The 14,561-nt window shown below is 42.6% G+C and overlaps 1 protein-coding gene across 3 annotated transcripts in view; it reads left to right on the forward strand.

Annotated features, from left to right (window-relative positions):
* LOC140209864 (zinc finger protein 280C-like) overlaps positions 1-14,561 on the forward strand; it is a 164,689-nt gene that overhangs the window by 128,071 nt on the left and 22,057 nt on the right. For all 3 annotated transcript variants that reach the window (XM_072278451.1, XM_072278453.1, XM_072278452.1), the window contains 5 exons: positions 6,253-6,506; positions 7,055-7,195; positions 8,447-8,509; positions 11,025-11,146; positions 13,628-13,655. In XM_072278451.1, the coding sequence (XP_072134552.1) occupies positions 6,253-6,506; positions 7,055-7,195; positions 8,447-8,509; positions 11,025-11,146; positions 13,628-13,655 (608 nt within the window). The remainder of the gene's footprint in view (positions 1-6,252; positions 6,507-7,054; positions 7,196-8,446; positions 8,510-11,024; positions 11,147-13,627; positions 13,656-14,561) is intronic.

A 14,561-nucleotide genomic window follows, 5' to 3' on the forward strand; every position in this document is an offset into this window, starting at 1 on the left:
AGCGCCGCCCCTGGATACAGATGCCCTTGTGTCCACTAACATATTGCATTGTCGTCCCCCTAACTATGCTGTTGTGTACATCCACGGGTCACCAGCGCTGATAGTGGGGGCCGCCGCCTCATCTTTTCCTGACCTAGGAGCCATCTTTACTCGCTCTTTGATCTGATCGACAGTCAGGTTGGTCAGACTGGGCACTGATAGGGTGAGAGATTGTGTGTCTGCTGTGACGTTCACCTGTTTTTCTTTCTTCTTTTTTAGACACTGCCTCCAACCATGTCCCAACAGGCTGCACCTGTAGCATATCAACTCCTTTACCCTCCCACGTCTATTCCAGCAATTCCTTGCTTCATGTCCTGGTCGCTGGCAAACAAAACAAACTGTCTGGGACATCACAGTGGCTGCATCCACTATAGCCACTTTACAATTTCTCTTGCACTTTCTTTGGTCTACCTGACTGGCCCACAAAACTTTCGCAGAGTAGGTCGACCCCGCTGTTATGCCTAAATCTAAAACTTCCTGGTGGGCTGAGCTCAGGTCTTCCTTCAGCATTTTCAGGAAGACTTGTACATCCCTCCCTGGATTATCCAACCCGGAATACTGCTCGTACACTCGGTATTTACGCTCTGCATAATCCATGGCTGTCTCGTCAGCCCTCTGGGTTACTGCCATTATCGTTCCCAGCTACTCTCACCTCCCCCCAGCCATTGCCTCATTTCCCCTTTTAAAGAAGTGATATCTTTCTTCATTACTCGCATTCTAGGTAGTTGCCCATGTACCATCCCCCACCCCCCCGGGCCATCCTGCCCCACATATTCCTTGGGCACTTCACTTTTACCAACGCGTGTGTATCTTTAGGGTGCATCTGGTGAATTTCAACCATTTCCTCGAGCTTGATCCAGAATTCTGAATTCCCACAGGTGACTTTAAGAGAGGGCATCTCTGACAAAATGCTGTGTTTCTCCCCAGGGGTGAAGGGCTTATGAATGGTCATAATCAAGGTCAAGGGCTGGCTTGGATCATCAGGGTTCTCAACCTGATGTTGCCTGACCTCAATAGGTGCCATTCTGGTAGATCTGTCTGGGTAAAACCTCTCCCTGAGATGTCCCCACACTGATTCCCACGCATACCCAATCAAAGCGTTTCCATAGAGGGCTTCCAGACCGTTCGAGCTGACCAGAATTGCACTGAGAGCGGTAAGCGCAAATGAGGGGGGCTGGCGGTTCTGGTAAATAACAGATGGTGCAATCCTGGGCATATTACGATCAAGGAATGTGTCTGTAGCCCGGATATTGAACTTTTTGCTGTTGGACTCCGGCCATATTTTTTGCCAAGGGAAATCTCACATGCAATTGTGGCTGTTGTGTACATCCCTCCCTCTGCCAACCCGATGTCGGCATGTAACATCATTTACACCGTCACAGCCAGATTACAAACCCAGCACCCGAGTGCCCTCATTACCATCTCGGGTGACTTCAACCATGTTACCATGGCTAGAACACTGCCCAACTTCACGCAGTATATGAGCTGTACAACCAGAGGGGAGAGGACTCTGGATTTGATGTACGCTAACGTTAAGGATGCATACAGCTCCTCTCCCCTCCCCCCACTGGGAAGGTCAGATCACAACCTGGTGCATCTAAAACCCTGCTATGTGCCTCTGGGGAAGAGTAAACCTGCAACCTCGAGGACAATGAGGAAATGGTCAGAGCAGGCTTATGTGTGCTCCAGGGTTGTTTTGAGGTGACAGACTGGCAGGCACTCTGTGAGCCACATGGAGCGGATATTGATGGGCTCACAGAATGCATTTCTGATTACATTAACTTCTGTGTGGACTGCAATGTTTCGACAACGACTGTCCTTTGTTATTCAGATAAAAAGCCATGAGTGACAAAGGACATTAAGGACATCCTGAATGCTAAAAAGAGGGCGTTTAGAGATGGAAATAGGGAGGAGCTGAGGGCAATACAGAGGGACCTGAAAGCCAGGATCAAGGAGGCTAAAGACAGGTACAGGAGGAAGCTTGAGTGGAAACTCCAGCAGAACAACATGAGAGAGGTCTGGAGGGGGATGAGGACCATCACTGGGTTTTGGCAAACTAGCAACAGAGGAGTTGAAGGCAGTGTGGACAGGGCTAACGAACTTAACCTGTTCTTTAACAGATTTGACATTGTGACCCCTGCCCATCCCCCACATTGCCACCTGTTGTCGGCCCCCAACCAACACATATTCCACTCTCCCCTCCTACCCCTCCTCACAGTCCCCCACCCTGCTCTCATGACTATACCCCTCCCCCACACGAAACCACCACAGTGGGCTTCACAGCTGAACAGGTGAGGAGACAGCTGAAAATTCTCAACCCAAGCAAGGCTGCAGGACCGGATGGTGTTAGTGCCAGGGTGCTCAAAGCCTGTGTCCCTCAGCTATGTGGAGTACTTTGCCATGTATTCAACCTGAGCCTGAGGCTCCGGAGGGTTCCTGTACTGTGGAAGACGTCCTGCCTCGTCCCTGTGCCGTAGATGCTGCACCCCAGTGGCCTCAATGACTACAGACCGGTGGCATTGACCTCCCACATCATGAAGACCCTGGAGAGACTTGTTCTGGAGCTGCTCTGGCCTATGGTCAGACCACACTTAGATCCCCTCCAGTTCGCCTACCAGCCCTGACTAGGAGTTGAGGATGCCATCATCTACCTGCTGAACCGTGTCTATGCCCACCTGGACAAGCCAGCGAGCACTGTGAGGGTCATGTTTTTTGACTTCTCCAGTGCGTTCAACACCATCGGCCCTGCTCTGCTGGGGGAGAAGCTGACAGTGATGCAGGTGGATGCTTCCCTGGTATCATGGATTCTTGATTACCTGACTGGCAGACCATAGTACGTGTGCTTGCAACACTGTGTCCGACAGAGTGATCAACAGCACTGGGGCTCCGCAGGGGACTGTCTTGTCTCCCTTTCTCTTCACCATTTACACCTTAGACTTCAACTACTGCACAGAGTCTTGTCATCTTCAGAAGGTTTGGATGACTCTGCCATAGTTGGATGCATCAGCAAGGGAGATGAGGTTGAGTACAGGGCTACGGTAGGAAACTTTGTCATATGGTGTGAGCAGAATTATCTGCAGTTTAATGTGAAAAAGACTAAGGAGCTGGTGGTAGACCTGAGGAGAGCTAAGGTACTGGTGACCTCTGTTTTCATCCAGGGGGTCAGTGTGGACATGGTGGAGGATTACAAATACCTGGGGATACGAATTGACTATAAACTGGACTGGTCTAAGAACACTGAGGCTGTCTACAAGGGTTAGAGGCGTCTCTATTTCCTGAGGAGACTGAGGTCCTTTGACATCTGCCGGATGATGCTGAGGATGTTCTACGAGTCTGTGGTGGCCAGTGCTATCATGTTTGCTGTTGTGTGCTGGGGCAGCAGGCTGAGGGTAGCAGACACCAACAGAATCAACAAACTCATTCATAAGTCCAGTGATGTTGTGGGGGATGAACTGGACTCTCTGACGGTGGTGTCTGAAAAGAGGATGCTGGCTAAGTTGCATGCCATCTTGGACAATGTCTCCCATCCACTACATAATGTACTGGGTGGGCACGAGTACATTCAGCCAGAGACTCATTCCTCCAAGATGCAGCACAGAGCGTCATAGGAAGTCATTCCTGCCTGTGGCCATCAAACTTTACAACTCTTCCCTTGGAGGGTCAGACACCCTGAGCTGATAGGCTGGTCCTGGACTTATTTCATAATCTACTGGCATAATTTACATATTACTATTTAACTATTTATGGTTCTATTACTATTTATTATCTATGGTGCAACTGTAATGAAAACCAATTTCCCCCGGGATCAATAAAGTATGACTATGCAAAATATAAAAGACGGGTACCAGTTAAACAGCACATAGTTAATACCGCAGAACATGTATTCCACAATCTGCCACTTTTGAGTATCTGAACTCATGATGCATCACACTTGCAAATGCATACACTAAAATGCAGCTCCCCGAACAAGTATACACGTCCCTACTCTGGTGTCTCGAACCGTCCTGTCGGTTACCACCTTTCACAACTGGTGGCTCAGTCTCACCAAGTTAACATGCAGTTTCCTCACGTCCATAAACACACATACACATGCACACACTACTTTTATATCTACCAGTTTAGCTGTGCATGTTCGTGATACCTTGTGTTCCTGTGTACCACCGACCGAACAGATCCAAGTGTGAGTTGTATTTTGGAAAAATACTCACCAACTTAGACTGCTAGGAACGCTGGCCACACAATTGGTCACGAAGCTATCCCACTCCTGACACAAAATGTTGTGGCGTGAAGGAAATCACCGGAGAGGGAGTTACTGGTAGATACAAAGCAGCTTCTTTATTCAACAAAATGCTTTCAGTGGAAAGGTCTGCTAGCCCAATGTGGGCTCGATGTTTATTTGCTAAACACTTCCCCAATTTCCATCGGGATCAATAAATTATATCTGTCTATCTATCTAAGGACAGTTTGTATTTACAAGTATAGACAATGCTTTCTTTTGAAGCTACATACAAAACATTACACCTTCTGACTTCATCCATTCCTCCCAATGCCAACATGTCTGGGCTGGTATTCACAGCCTTTAGGAATGCAAGTTAAATCCACAATACATTTATTTGGCATTTTACGTGCTAACATAGAGGAAATTCGTATTTGCAGAGTATAGATAATGCTGTCTTTGAAACTACCTGTAAACTTCACACTTTCATCCACAGCGTCTGGGCTAGTATTTCGGTATTCACAGCTTTTAGGAACAGCATTTTTACAAATGAACTGGGTTCACAGCTTTTAGGAAATTTTTTGTTATGAACTCAATCCACAGTACTTTGTCAAAGAACAGAAGACTTGATGGCCAAAGTCATTTAAGTGTAAATGAATCATCTACCCAAAAACGCACTCTGAAGGCCGATTTATACTTGTGCGTATTAACTTACGCCGTAGCCTATGCAAGTGGGCTATGCTGTTGTGAGCATTTATACTTGTGTGTTGGTGTGTCTGCGTCACTCTGCAACTCACCGCCAAAATGCTAGTTGGTGGTGGGGTTTCTATGCCACTGTGTTGAGTTTCTTTGTGTTGAAATTCAACACAAAGAAACTCAAACTTCAAACAACGGCGATTGAAACTGAAAGAGGGTGAATTTTCTGTGCTGTCCGGCCAGTGAGAGACATGGACGAGGAAATACATTTCAAATATTTTTGGATGTCGGCAGGTAGATTTGACGATTTGGTTCATTGTCTCCAACCATTAATTTCGCATCAGTGTACGCACAGTATACTCAGAGACTGACAATCACCATTCAAGTTTTAGCTTCAGGTGGAAGTCAACAGGCTGTAGCAGCTAGCTACAAACTGGCTTCAAGCACAGGGTCCTCCATAATTTCGGAGGTCTGTAAAGCTTTATGGAAAGCATTGCAGCCGGAGTTCCTTCCCTGCCCTTCAGTTACCGAATGGGAAGCTATTGCGGCGTAGGAGGAAATTCGACGCTACCAAGTGGAGCAATCACAGTTGCTTTGGACTGCGTCACCGCAACACGTAGTTACATTTTGGGAGAGGTGCGCATTAGGCTATGGCGTAGGCTTCAGCGTAGCGTACGTGGCTACGCCGTACCTACGATGTATATTTGACGCACAAGTATAAATCAGCCTTAACAGTGGACGCATGAATAGAGACTTTAGCAGGTATCATGTTTTTTGTGTTACTTATTTAATTGGGTTCTCTTTATCTAGTTTTAGAACATGTGAAGATCTGATCACATTTTTGGTCATATTTATGCAGAAGTAGAGAAAATTCTACAGGGTTCATCAACTTTCAGATGACATGCTTCAATTACTTGTATGCTTTATCTCAAAAGTATATTTTCTGCTCAACAAATACAGAAGATTCAAAGCACTCAGCAAGGCAAGCCATATCCAGATCGATTAAATACTGATAAGTTAATTAGTTCCTTCAGATTTCCTTTGGAATACCAACTTGAAAATTTAGATATAACTTTAATTCATTTGCGTGGGTACAATAGCTAGAGAAATGACTGATGCCAAAGTGATTGTATTTGAAAAATGGTACTTTATTGTATGAAAGAAAATATCTACTACAAATTATCTGCTTAACCTTTCTTTTTGTTAATTGAGTAATAACATCTTTTATTGCTCTTTTAAACCTTTCAGGAAGTGCCAGAAAGTCAGTTTTATTTTAATTAACAGCCTATTTAATCTGACAGGTTACGATTCGAGCTTCCATGACACCTTATCCAGTTGGATCATCTTCCATGCCCTCAGTTAATTCTGCAACTAGTTCTACGCTCCAGAGCTCATCATCAGTAACAGTAAATACTAAATTATACCCATCAGCTATAAACCAAGTTACCACCATAGGAAATTCACAACCAGCTCCATACTTAAAAGAGGGAAGGAAGAAAAATCCAGCCAACAAGAAAATAACCAAACCTTTTACTGTTGATCTTCAGTTTTTCAGGTAAACCGTCTTGTGTTTTTTTTTTACATCATCTTTATTCCATTGTCGAAATAAGACACATTTATCAATCCTAAGGAATAATAGTGTACTTAACCTTGTAAGTTAGCATTTTTCATGTGTTTGGAGAATTTTGATGTGTTCAGTTTTTTTTTCTCTCTTTAATCTTTGCATTTGCAGTATACACCACTTTGTATTACGCCATAACTTTTAATTTTAAGAAATATGTGTTAATAGCATATTAATGCATATTAATAGTAATCTACCTCTGCGTTTCAGATAGTTCAGTATGATGTTTAACATCCCCCATCCAAAACACCTGACAAATCAAAACCAAATATCTGTATTGTGCACGCTTAGGGATTCTTCTTGTACTGAATCATACACAAAAAATAAATATGTAATTCATATTTTCTGTGAGAGATGTAGTTAATAATTTGTGTGTACATGTAGACACTTGTGTATTTTTGCTCATCTTATGTACTTGATGCACATGTCCAGCTGATCTTTGGAATCTCTTAACAGTGATGATCTTTCTTGTTTATTTGCAGGGACAAATATGGTGTCCACAAATGTATTGAGTGTGACACAGAAGTTAAAGAATTAACCAGTCACTTTGCCACTTACGCCCGTTGTTCCCTTTGTCGATTCAGAAGTAGTTGCAACAAATCTTATGTGACCCATATGATGAGGTAGGAAGAAAAGAGATTTTTTAAAAACTGCATCCCAAATTGAATACGTTGGACTTGAGGTGTTATTAATATTACTTCTTCATTAATTTTCGCTAATAGATTGTAACATTAAATAGTGATCTTTTAAAAAGTAATAATTTTTCAAATGTTTTTGATTTCCTTATTCCTCTCCACTACCAATCACTCCATTATAATGTAAATTCAGATATAAGACATGCAATATTCAGTTGTATGTTTGCTTCTTTTTTATGTTTATTGAGTTGATGTGCTCCTCTGAATTTTCTGATTGGCAGGAATAAGGAATTTAGGCTGTGCAGTGTAGCCCTTTTAAGCAAATAGTGATGTGGGATCTGTATGCTGCTTCCTGCAACATATTTCAGCTTTTCATTCCTAGCTGAATAAGAAAATGAAATGCATTGACAAAGTTATCGGATTGATATCCCTCTGCAGATTGACGAATCAAAATCTAACTCTGATCATATACCAAATGCTGGGTTATAACCTTTCTTCAGTGTGTAATTTCCAGTATTACTTAAGGACTTGTCATAGTAGCAATTCTGTAGCTAGAGCCTCAAATAATAGTAAAAAAAAAAATGCTTCTAGTTTTAGAGAAAGTCAGCAGTTAAATACAAGTTTGGTCATATGCAAGGTGTTTATATGAATGTTAATAATTGGTTGTTGTAAGTTACCTTGAATATACCTTCCTTTATGCCCTCAGCAAAGCAGATGAATTGTATTAATGTCCTTAACTTCTGGGGGACCTATTCTTGTTGCCTCTCTTTCAAGTTTTATATTAAAATACAAACTTATTATTTAATTTTGCTTTCAGTTTTAAAGCTGACTTTAGTTCTTGCTACACACATCAAAGTTGCTGGTGAACGCAGCAGGCCAGGCAGCATCTCTAGGAAGAGCTGCAGTTCAGGCAGAGGGTCTCGGCCTGAAACGTCAACTGCACCTCTTCCTAGAGATGCTGCCTGGCCTGCTGCGTTCACCAGCAACTTCGATGTGTGTTGCTTGAATTTCCAGCATCTGCAGAATTCCTGTTGTTTTAGTTCTTGCTGTTTCATAGTTTCATTTTGACAGCAATTTTCCAATACTTCATATTATTTTTTGTGCTCCTATTTGAGTACATTTGAAAATAATATTTTATACTATGTTACTACTGTTTTGAAGAATGCTAAGCTTTTATGATCTGAATAAGTAATGGATTTTTACCTTTAACTGCACATATATCTCAATTCTGTTTTGCAGTTTCCATACTGTCCCAAGTAAAAATAAATTTTGGATGTTCAGGGAGTACTCAAACAAACTGAGGTAGGAAATGTGCTATAATTTAAGTCTGAATATAGCGATGAGGAAATGTGTTTTATATTGACTCCTGTTTTGTCATATTGAAAAACAACTAGACCACTGTGACTGATTAGTCACGTCTACATTAAGGCGAATCCTTAAAGTGATCTTGCAAATTTATTGACTGATGAACAACAATGAAAATAATGATGCCTCCATGTAATTATGGATAACAGATAAACCATTATGTATTTAAAGAAATAACTATTTTGACTCACATTTTCCTAACAAATAGTCTTGTAAAGCACTTTTGAAATTACATATTCCTGCAGTCAGTGAATCTTGCTGCTACATCAAGCCTTTTCCCCATAAGTGATCAGATATTTCTACCTGCCACATGTTGTATACTGATCTGTCGCACCTGTCCTATAATAGAACAGACATCCCACCTCTCCCGGAAGTTCCGGGAGTCTCCTGCATATTGATAGTGGCTCCCTGATACCCGGAAATTATATACAATATTCTGGAAATCGATTTTTTTGAGAGGGAGAGCGAGCATCCTGATTGGTCTCTCTTTGTGCTAAGAGTGGTCCCCAACCACTGGGCCGCGAGGAAACAATATGATTTGGCGATATGAAATGATATGAATCAGCTACACCTTTCCTCATTCCCTGTCACGCACTGTTGAACTTTAATGCATGCGAGGTCATTACGCACACTAGGTCATCAGTGACCCAAGACGTGCAAAGGAATGGGTCTGTGACCCATTTGTGAATGTCCCCGGTGAATCATCCATGTCAGTGCGGGAAAAAAATCAACTCCTCGAGCTTGCAAATGACGGTGGGCTGAAAAGTATGTTTGACATAAATTCTCTGCCGGCATTCTGGATCAAAGTCAAGGCTGAATATCCTGAGACAGCCATGAAAGCACCGAAAACATTGCTTCCATTTCCAACATCATATTGCTGCGAAGCAGAGTTTTCTCCAATGAATGCAACAAAAACTAAATTGTGGAATAGACTGGACATAAGGAACCCCCTTCGAGTATCGCTGTCTCCCATCACCCTTCGATAGGACTGTGTTGTTGCAGGAAAACAAGCCCAGGCCTCCCACTGATTCAGCGATATTGGTGTGTTGCAATGATTTTATATGTTCATACAAGGAAAATATGCGCTGTGTGTTTAATAATCCAAACGTTACTTAAAATGTTATGATGCTATTGACTTACAAGTGATTTATAATTCAGTGGTCCCCAACCTCTGGGCCGCGAAGAATACAGTGGTGGCCGGAATGCACCCAGCACATCTTGAAGAAAAAAGCCGAAATAAACAAGCTAATTGATTAGGTGCTGCCCGGCACGTAAATGTTGGCCCAGATCAGAGGCGATTGCCAATTGCGTCGCCTCTGATCTGGGCTGACATTTATGTGCCGGGCGGCACCTAATCAATTAGCTTGTTTATTTCGGCTTTTTCTTAAAGACGTGCTGGGTGCGTTCTGGCTACCACTGTACCGCTGCATTCTTCACGGCCCGGAGATTTGGGACCACTGTTATAGTTCGTGCGAGGAAAACATGCGCTGTATGTTTAATGTTAAATGTGTTAGATAAACCCCTTTAGAAACGAAATTGAGTGTATTAGCCACTTACAAGTGACTTGTAGTTGACTTATCACCTATATTCCAGTTCGTCTAACACCCCCCCCACCCCCCCCCCACCCCCCCCCCCCCCCCCGGGTCGGCCGGTCTGCGGTGCAAAAAAGGTTGAGGAGCCCCGATTTAAACTAGCTGGCTAGTTGCCAAGGAGCTACGCTATCGATGTCCTATGTGATGAGGCCAAACTCCCTGTAGACTTGCTTAAAGTTGTAATAGAATAAACATGATAATATAATATAATGTAAGTACATGTTTTAATGTCACATTTGCTGCATATACCCAGCTTGGTTTATAGATTAGACAAAATCACTAAACAAGGTATGACATACACCCTTGGAGGCTGACGGGTTGGGTGGGGTGCTACCACCCTGAAATGAGTTTTTGCGGGGTGGGATGTCTGATAGAATAGTACAGCACAGAAACAGACCCTCAGACCCATGGTGTCTGTGCTGAATATTCTCCCCAGTTTAATTCCTTCTGCTTAGACATGATCCATGTACTTTCATTCATAGAACACTACTGCGCAGTACAGGCCCTTTGGCCCACAATGTTGTGCTGAACTTTTAACCTACTCTAAAATTAATCTAACGCTTCCCTCCCACATAGCCCTCCATTTTCTTTCATCCTCAAATGCCATCTTATCATCTTAAATGTTCCTTCTATGACCACTCCTGGCAGTGCATTCCATTCACCCATCTGTGTGTAAAAAGAACTTAACCTCTGACATCGCTCCTATATTTCCTCCTATGTGCAATCAGTCATAACATGAAATTTTATATGCCTACCTAAAAGCTTCTGAAATACCACTATTTTATCTGCTTTCACCACCACTCCTGACAGTGTGAAGGCATTTTTCAGGGGGTAAATGACTGTACTTTATATTGTTACAGAAATATAAAACTACTATGTGCTAGTTGTTCATTTGAAGCCAGCATTACTGATTCAGACAACATGGCAACACATCTTGATCAAAACAAGCTCCATGTCTGTCGCATCATTTCAAAATCCAGTGGTAAGTGGAAAAGCTTGACAGATTGGATGTCATTTTATTTTGTTTAAGCAGCTTCTCTTATGAAACCAATTACTTACAAAATTCTTCAGTTTTTGCTTCTGTTTTACTATTTTAAAAAAATACTTCTAAATGTTGTCTAAATGAGCACTGGATATATTGTCCTGTGCAATAATCCTGTGGAAAAAGAATGAATGAATCAGCAGTATTATCTTTCTACTCTCCCTGTAGAAATAAGAACAGTACATGAACAGTCCCTTAGATCATGTCTCCACACATGCTATATATCCTGTCACTTAATGTACCTGTCTAAATAACTTCTAAAATTTTATATATACACACACACACACACACCCCTTTTGTGGCAGCATGTTACAGGCATCTACCACTGTAGATGTTTTAAAAAATCTTGCCTCACAGACTTCCACCCTGGGTAAAAGAGTCTGAACATCTATCCTAATTATGCCTCTGATAACTTTGTATACTTTTATCAGCTTTCCCTTCAGCTTTGTGTTGTCCAGTCAGGGAGAGTCGGACTTGGACTGCAAGGTACCTATGTACCATATTGCCGTTAAGGATCTTGTCATTAATTGTGTATTGTTTTGACCTCTCAAAGTGCGACACCTAACATTTGTGTGGATTAAACTCCCCTTACCATTTCTCTGCCACTATTTCCAGCTGATCTACTGTAACCTTCTTTATCGTCCGCAACTCCATAATTTTTGTGTCATCGGAAAACTTAATAATCAGCCCACATACATTTTTATGCAGATACGGATGTCTCAGCACTGATCCCTGCTGAACACCACTGGTCATGGACCTCCAGTCAAAATAACAAAGCTCCACCGTTCCCCTTTGTTTTCTATGGCCAAGTCAATTTGACTCCAATCTACCAGGTCTCCATGGATCCCATGTGTCTTAATCTTCTGGATCAATTTACCACAAAGGACCTTTGCAAATACATTTCCGTATGTGAGTAAGTCCCAATGATTTCCCTTGCCAATGATGTAGGGCTCACCAGTCTGTAATTTCTTGGCCTTTAGCCCCTATTGTCCCTATAAAATTTGTTCCATTTATAGTATAAACAATGGAACAACAGTGGCTATTCTCCAGTCCATTACACCATAACATACAGGAGCAGAATTAGGCCAATTGGTTAATTGAGTCTACTCCACCATTTCATGGTGGCTGATCCATTTTCCCTCTCAGCCCCTCCTGCCTTCACCTTGTATCCCTTCATGACCTGACCAATCAAGAATCTATCCACCTCTGTTCTAAATGTATGCAAAGACTTGGCCTCCACAGCTGCCTGTAGCAATGAATTCCACAGATTCACCATTCTTCGGCTAAAGAAATTGCTCGTAATCTCTTTTAAAAGGAAACCCCTCTATTCTGAGGCTGTGTCCTCTGGTTCTGGACTGTCCCACTATAGAAAACATCCTCTCCACATCCACTCTATCGAGGCCTTTCAACATTCAATAGGTTTAAATTAGGTCACCTCTCATTCTTCTGAATTCTGATATATACAGGCCCAGAGCCATCAAATGCTCTTCGTATGACAGGCCATTCAATCCTGGAATCATTTTTGTGAACCTCCATTGAACCCTCTCCAGTGTCAGTACATCTTTTCTAAGATAAAGGACCCACAACTGCTAACCGCACTCCAAGTGAGGCCTCACCAGTGCTTTATAAAGGCTCAACGTTACATCCTTGCATTTATGTTCTAGTGCTTTTAAAATAAATGCTAACATTGCATTTGCCTTCCTCACCATTGCTTTAACCTGCAAATTAACCATTAAGGAACCCTACACGAGGACTCCCAAGTCCATTTGTGCCTTATATTTTTGTATTTTTTTCTCCATTTAGAAAATAGTCTACCCTTTTATTTCTTCTGCCAAAATGTATGATTATACACTCTCTGACACTGGCATCCTCTGTAAGCAAGTTTGTACATTCCTTCTTTTGTGCACTTGGATTTCCAGTGGGTTCTCTGAAGAGTGATAGTGAACTATGTACCACCCTTCTCTCACTCCCCTTTTATTCTCTCTGTCCCTCTGACTATACCCCTTGCCCATCCTCTGGGTTCCCCCCCCCCCACCTTCTCCCTGGGCCTCCTGTCCCATGATCCTCTCATATCCCTTTTGCCGATCACCTGTCCAGCTCTTGGCTCCATCCCTCCCTCTCCTGTCTTCTCCTATCATTTTGGATCTCCCCCTCCCCCTCCCACTTTCAAACCTCTTACTAACTCTTCCTTCAGTTAGTCCTGACGAAGGGTCTCGGCCTGAGACGTTGACTGTACTTCTTCCTAGAGATGCTGCCTGGCCTGCTGCATTCACCATCAACTTTGATGTGTGTTGCTTGAATTTCCAGCATCTGCAGAATTCCTCGTGTTTATGTACCCAAGACCTTATTTTGATAGCAAGTCAGTCCTTCACAAGATGAAGAAAACTTTTTTTTAATAATTCTGATTTTCTTTTCTTACAGCTTCCAGTGATGTTGACAATATATTCCAGTAAGTATCCTTTTTCTTCAATCCATTTTGGTCTCAGCAAATAAATTTGAAGAGGTTTTTCTGTAAAGTTGTCAGGACGCTGGAGCTGGGATCTAATCGCAAACCCAGTACTGTGCACACAGTTATATTAATTGAGGTGCAAACAAAGTCAGCGTCAAAGTTCAGGCAGAGATCAAAACATCCAGAGAAATCCAAAAACCAGAATCAGGAACAGGCAGAGTCAATATTCAGACAGAGTACAGATACGAATGCAGGAAAGGCTTAAGAAAATTCACTGGCACAAATTGGCCACAAACAGGTGAAAACACAGGACTGAAATACACTGAGCAATAAACAGACAGGCAGATGATAGTTGGAGCACAGTGAGACACAGGTGGCAGCAATACAGGTAATAGTGAGAAACAGATGAGAGACGGACTACTCAGTAATACAGGGGCCAGAGTAGAGCAGGAACATGTGGCAATACAAAACCTCAGACTGACAGCTAGGGGGAAACACACAAAAAGACAGAGTTCAACTGGAGGTACTGACAAAACTTATATTTTGAAGTGCTTAGGTGTTCTCTCTTGTTGCTTTTATGTAAAGAATTTGTAGACGGTGGTTGTCCATGATGTCCGACATTGACAGGAAACCTGTGCGGCAGAAATTTTATAGTGGAAAAGCCATTGCACTGGGGTAGTTAAACTCTCTCAACCCCAGAAGTCCGGTTCCAGTAGTACAAACAAGCATCATAACCTGGGTTCTTTCTTGGTTACAGTGAATGACCATGTGTCATCTTCTGTGCCTTGTCATACCCTTCACTTTCCACAGAGCGTTGCAGAACCACCTTCCTGGCCATTGGATCTCACTGTAGATCTCATTCGCTCAGTCTGCCAGAGCCGACTGTATGCAAGAATGGGCAATGTT

Source organism: Mobula birostris, chromosome 14 (assembly GCF_030028105.1).
Source record: "Mobula birostris isolate sMobBir1 chromosome 14, sMobBir1.hap1, whole genome shotgun sequence".
Classification (NCBI taxonomy): Eukaryota; Metazoa; Chordata; class Chondrichthyes; order Myliobatiformes; family Myliobatidae; genus Mobula; species Mobula birostris.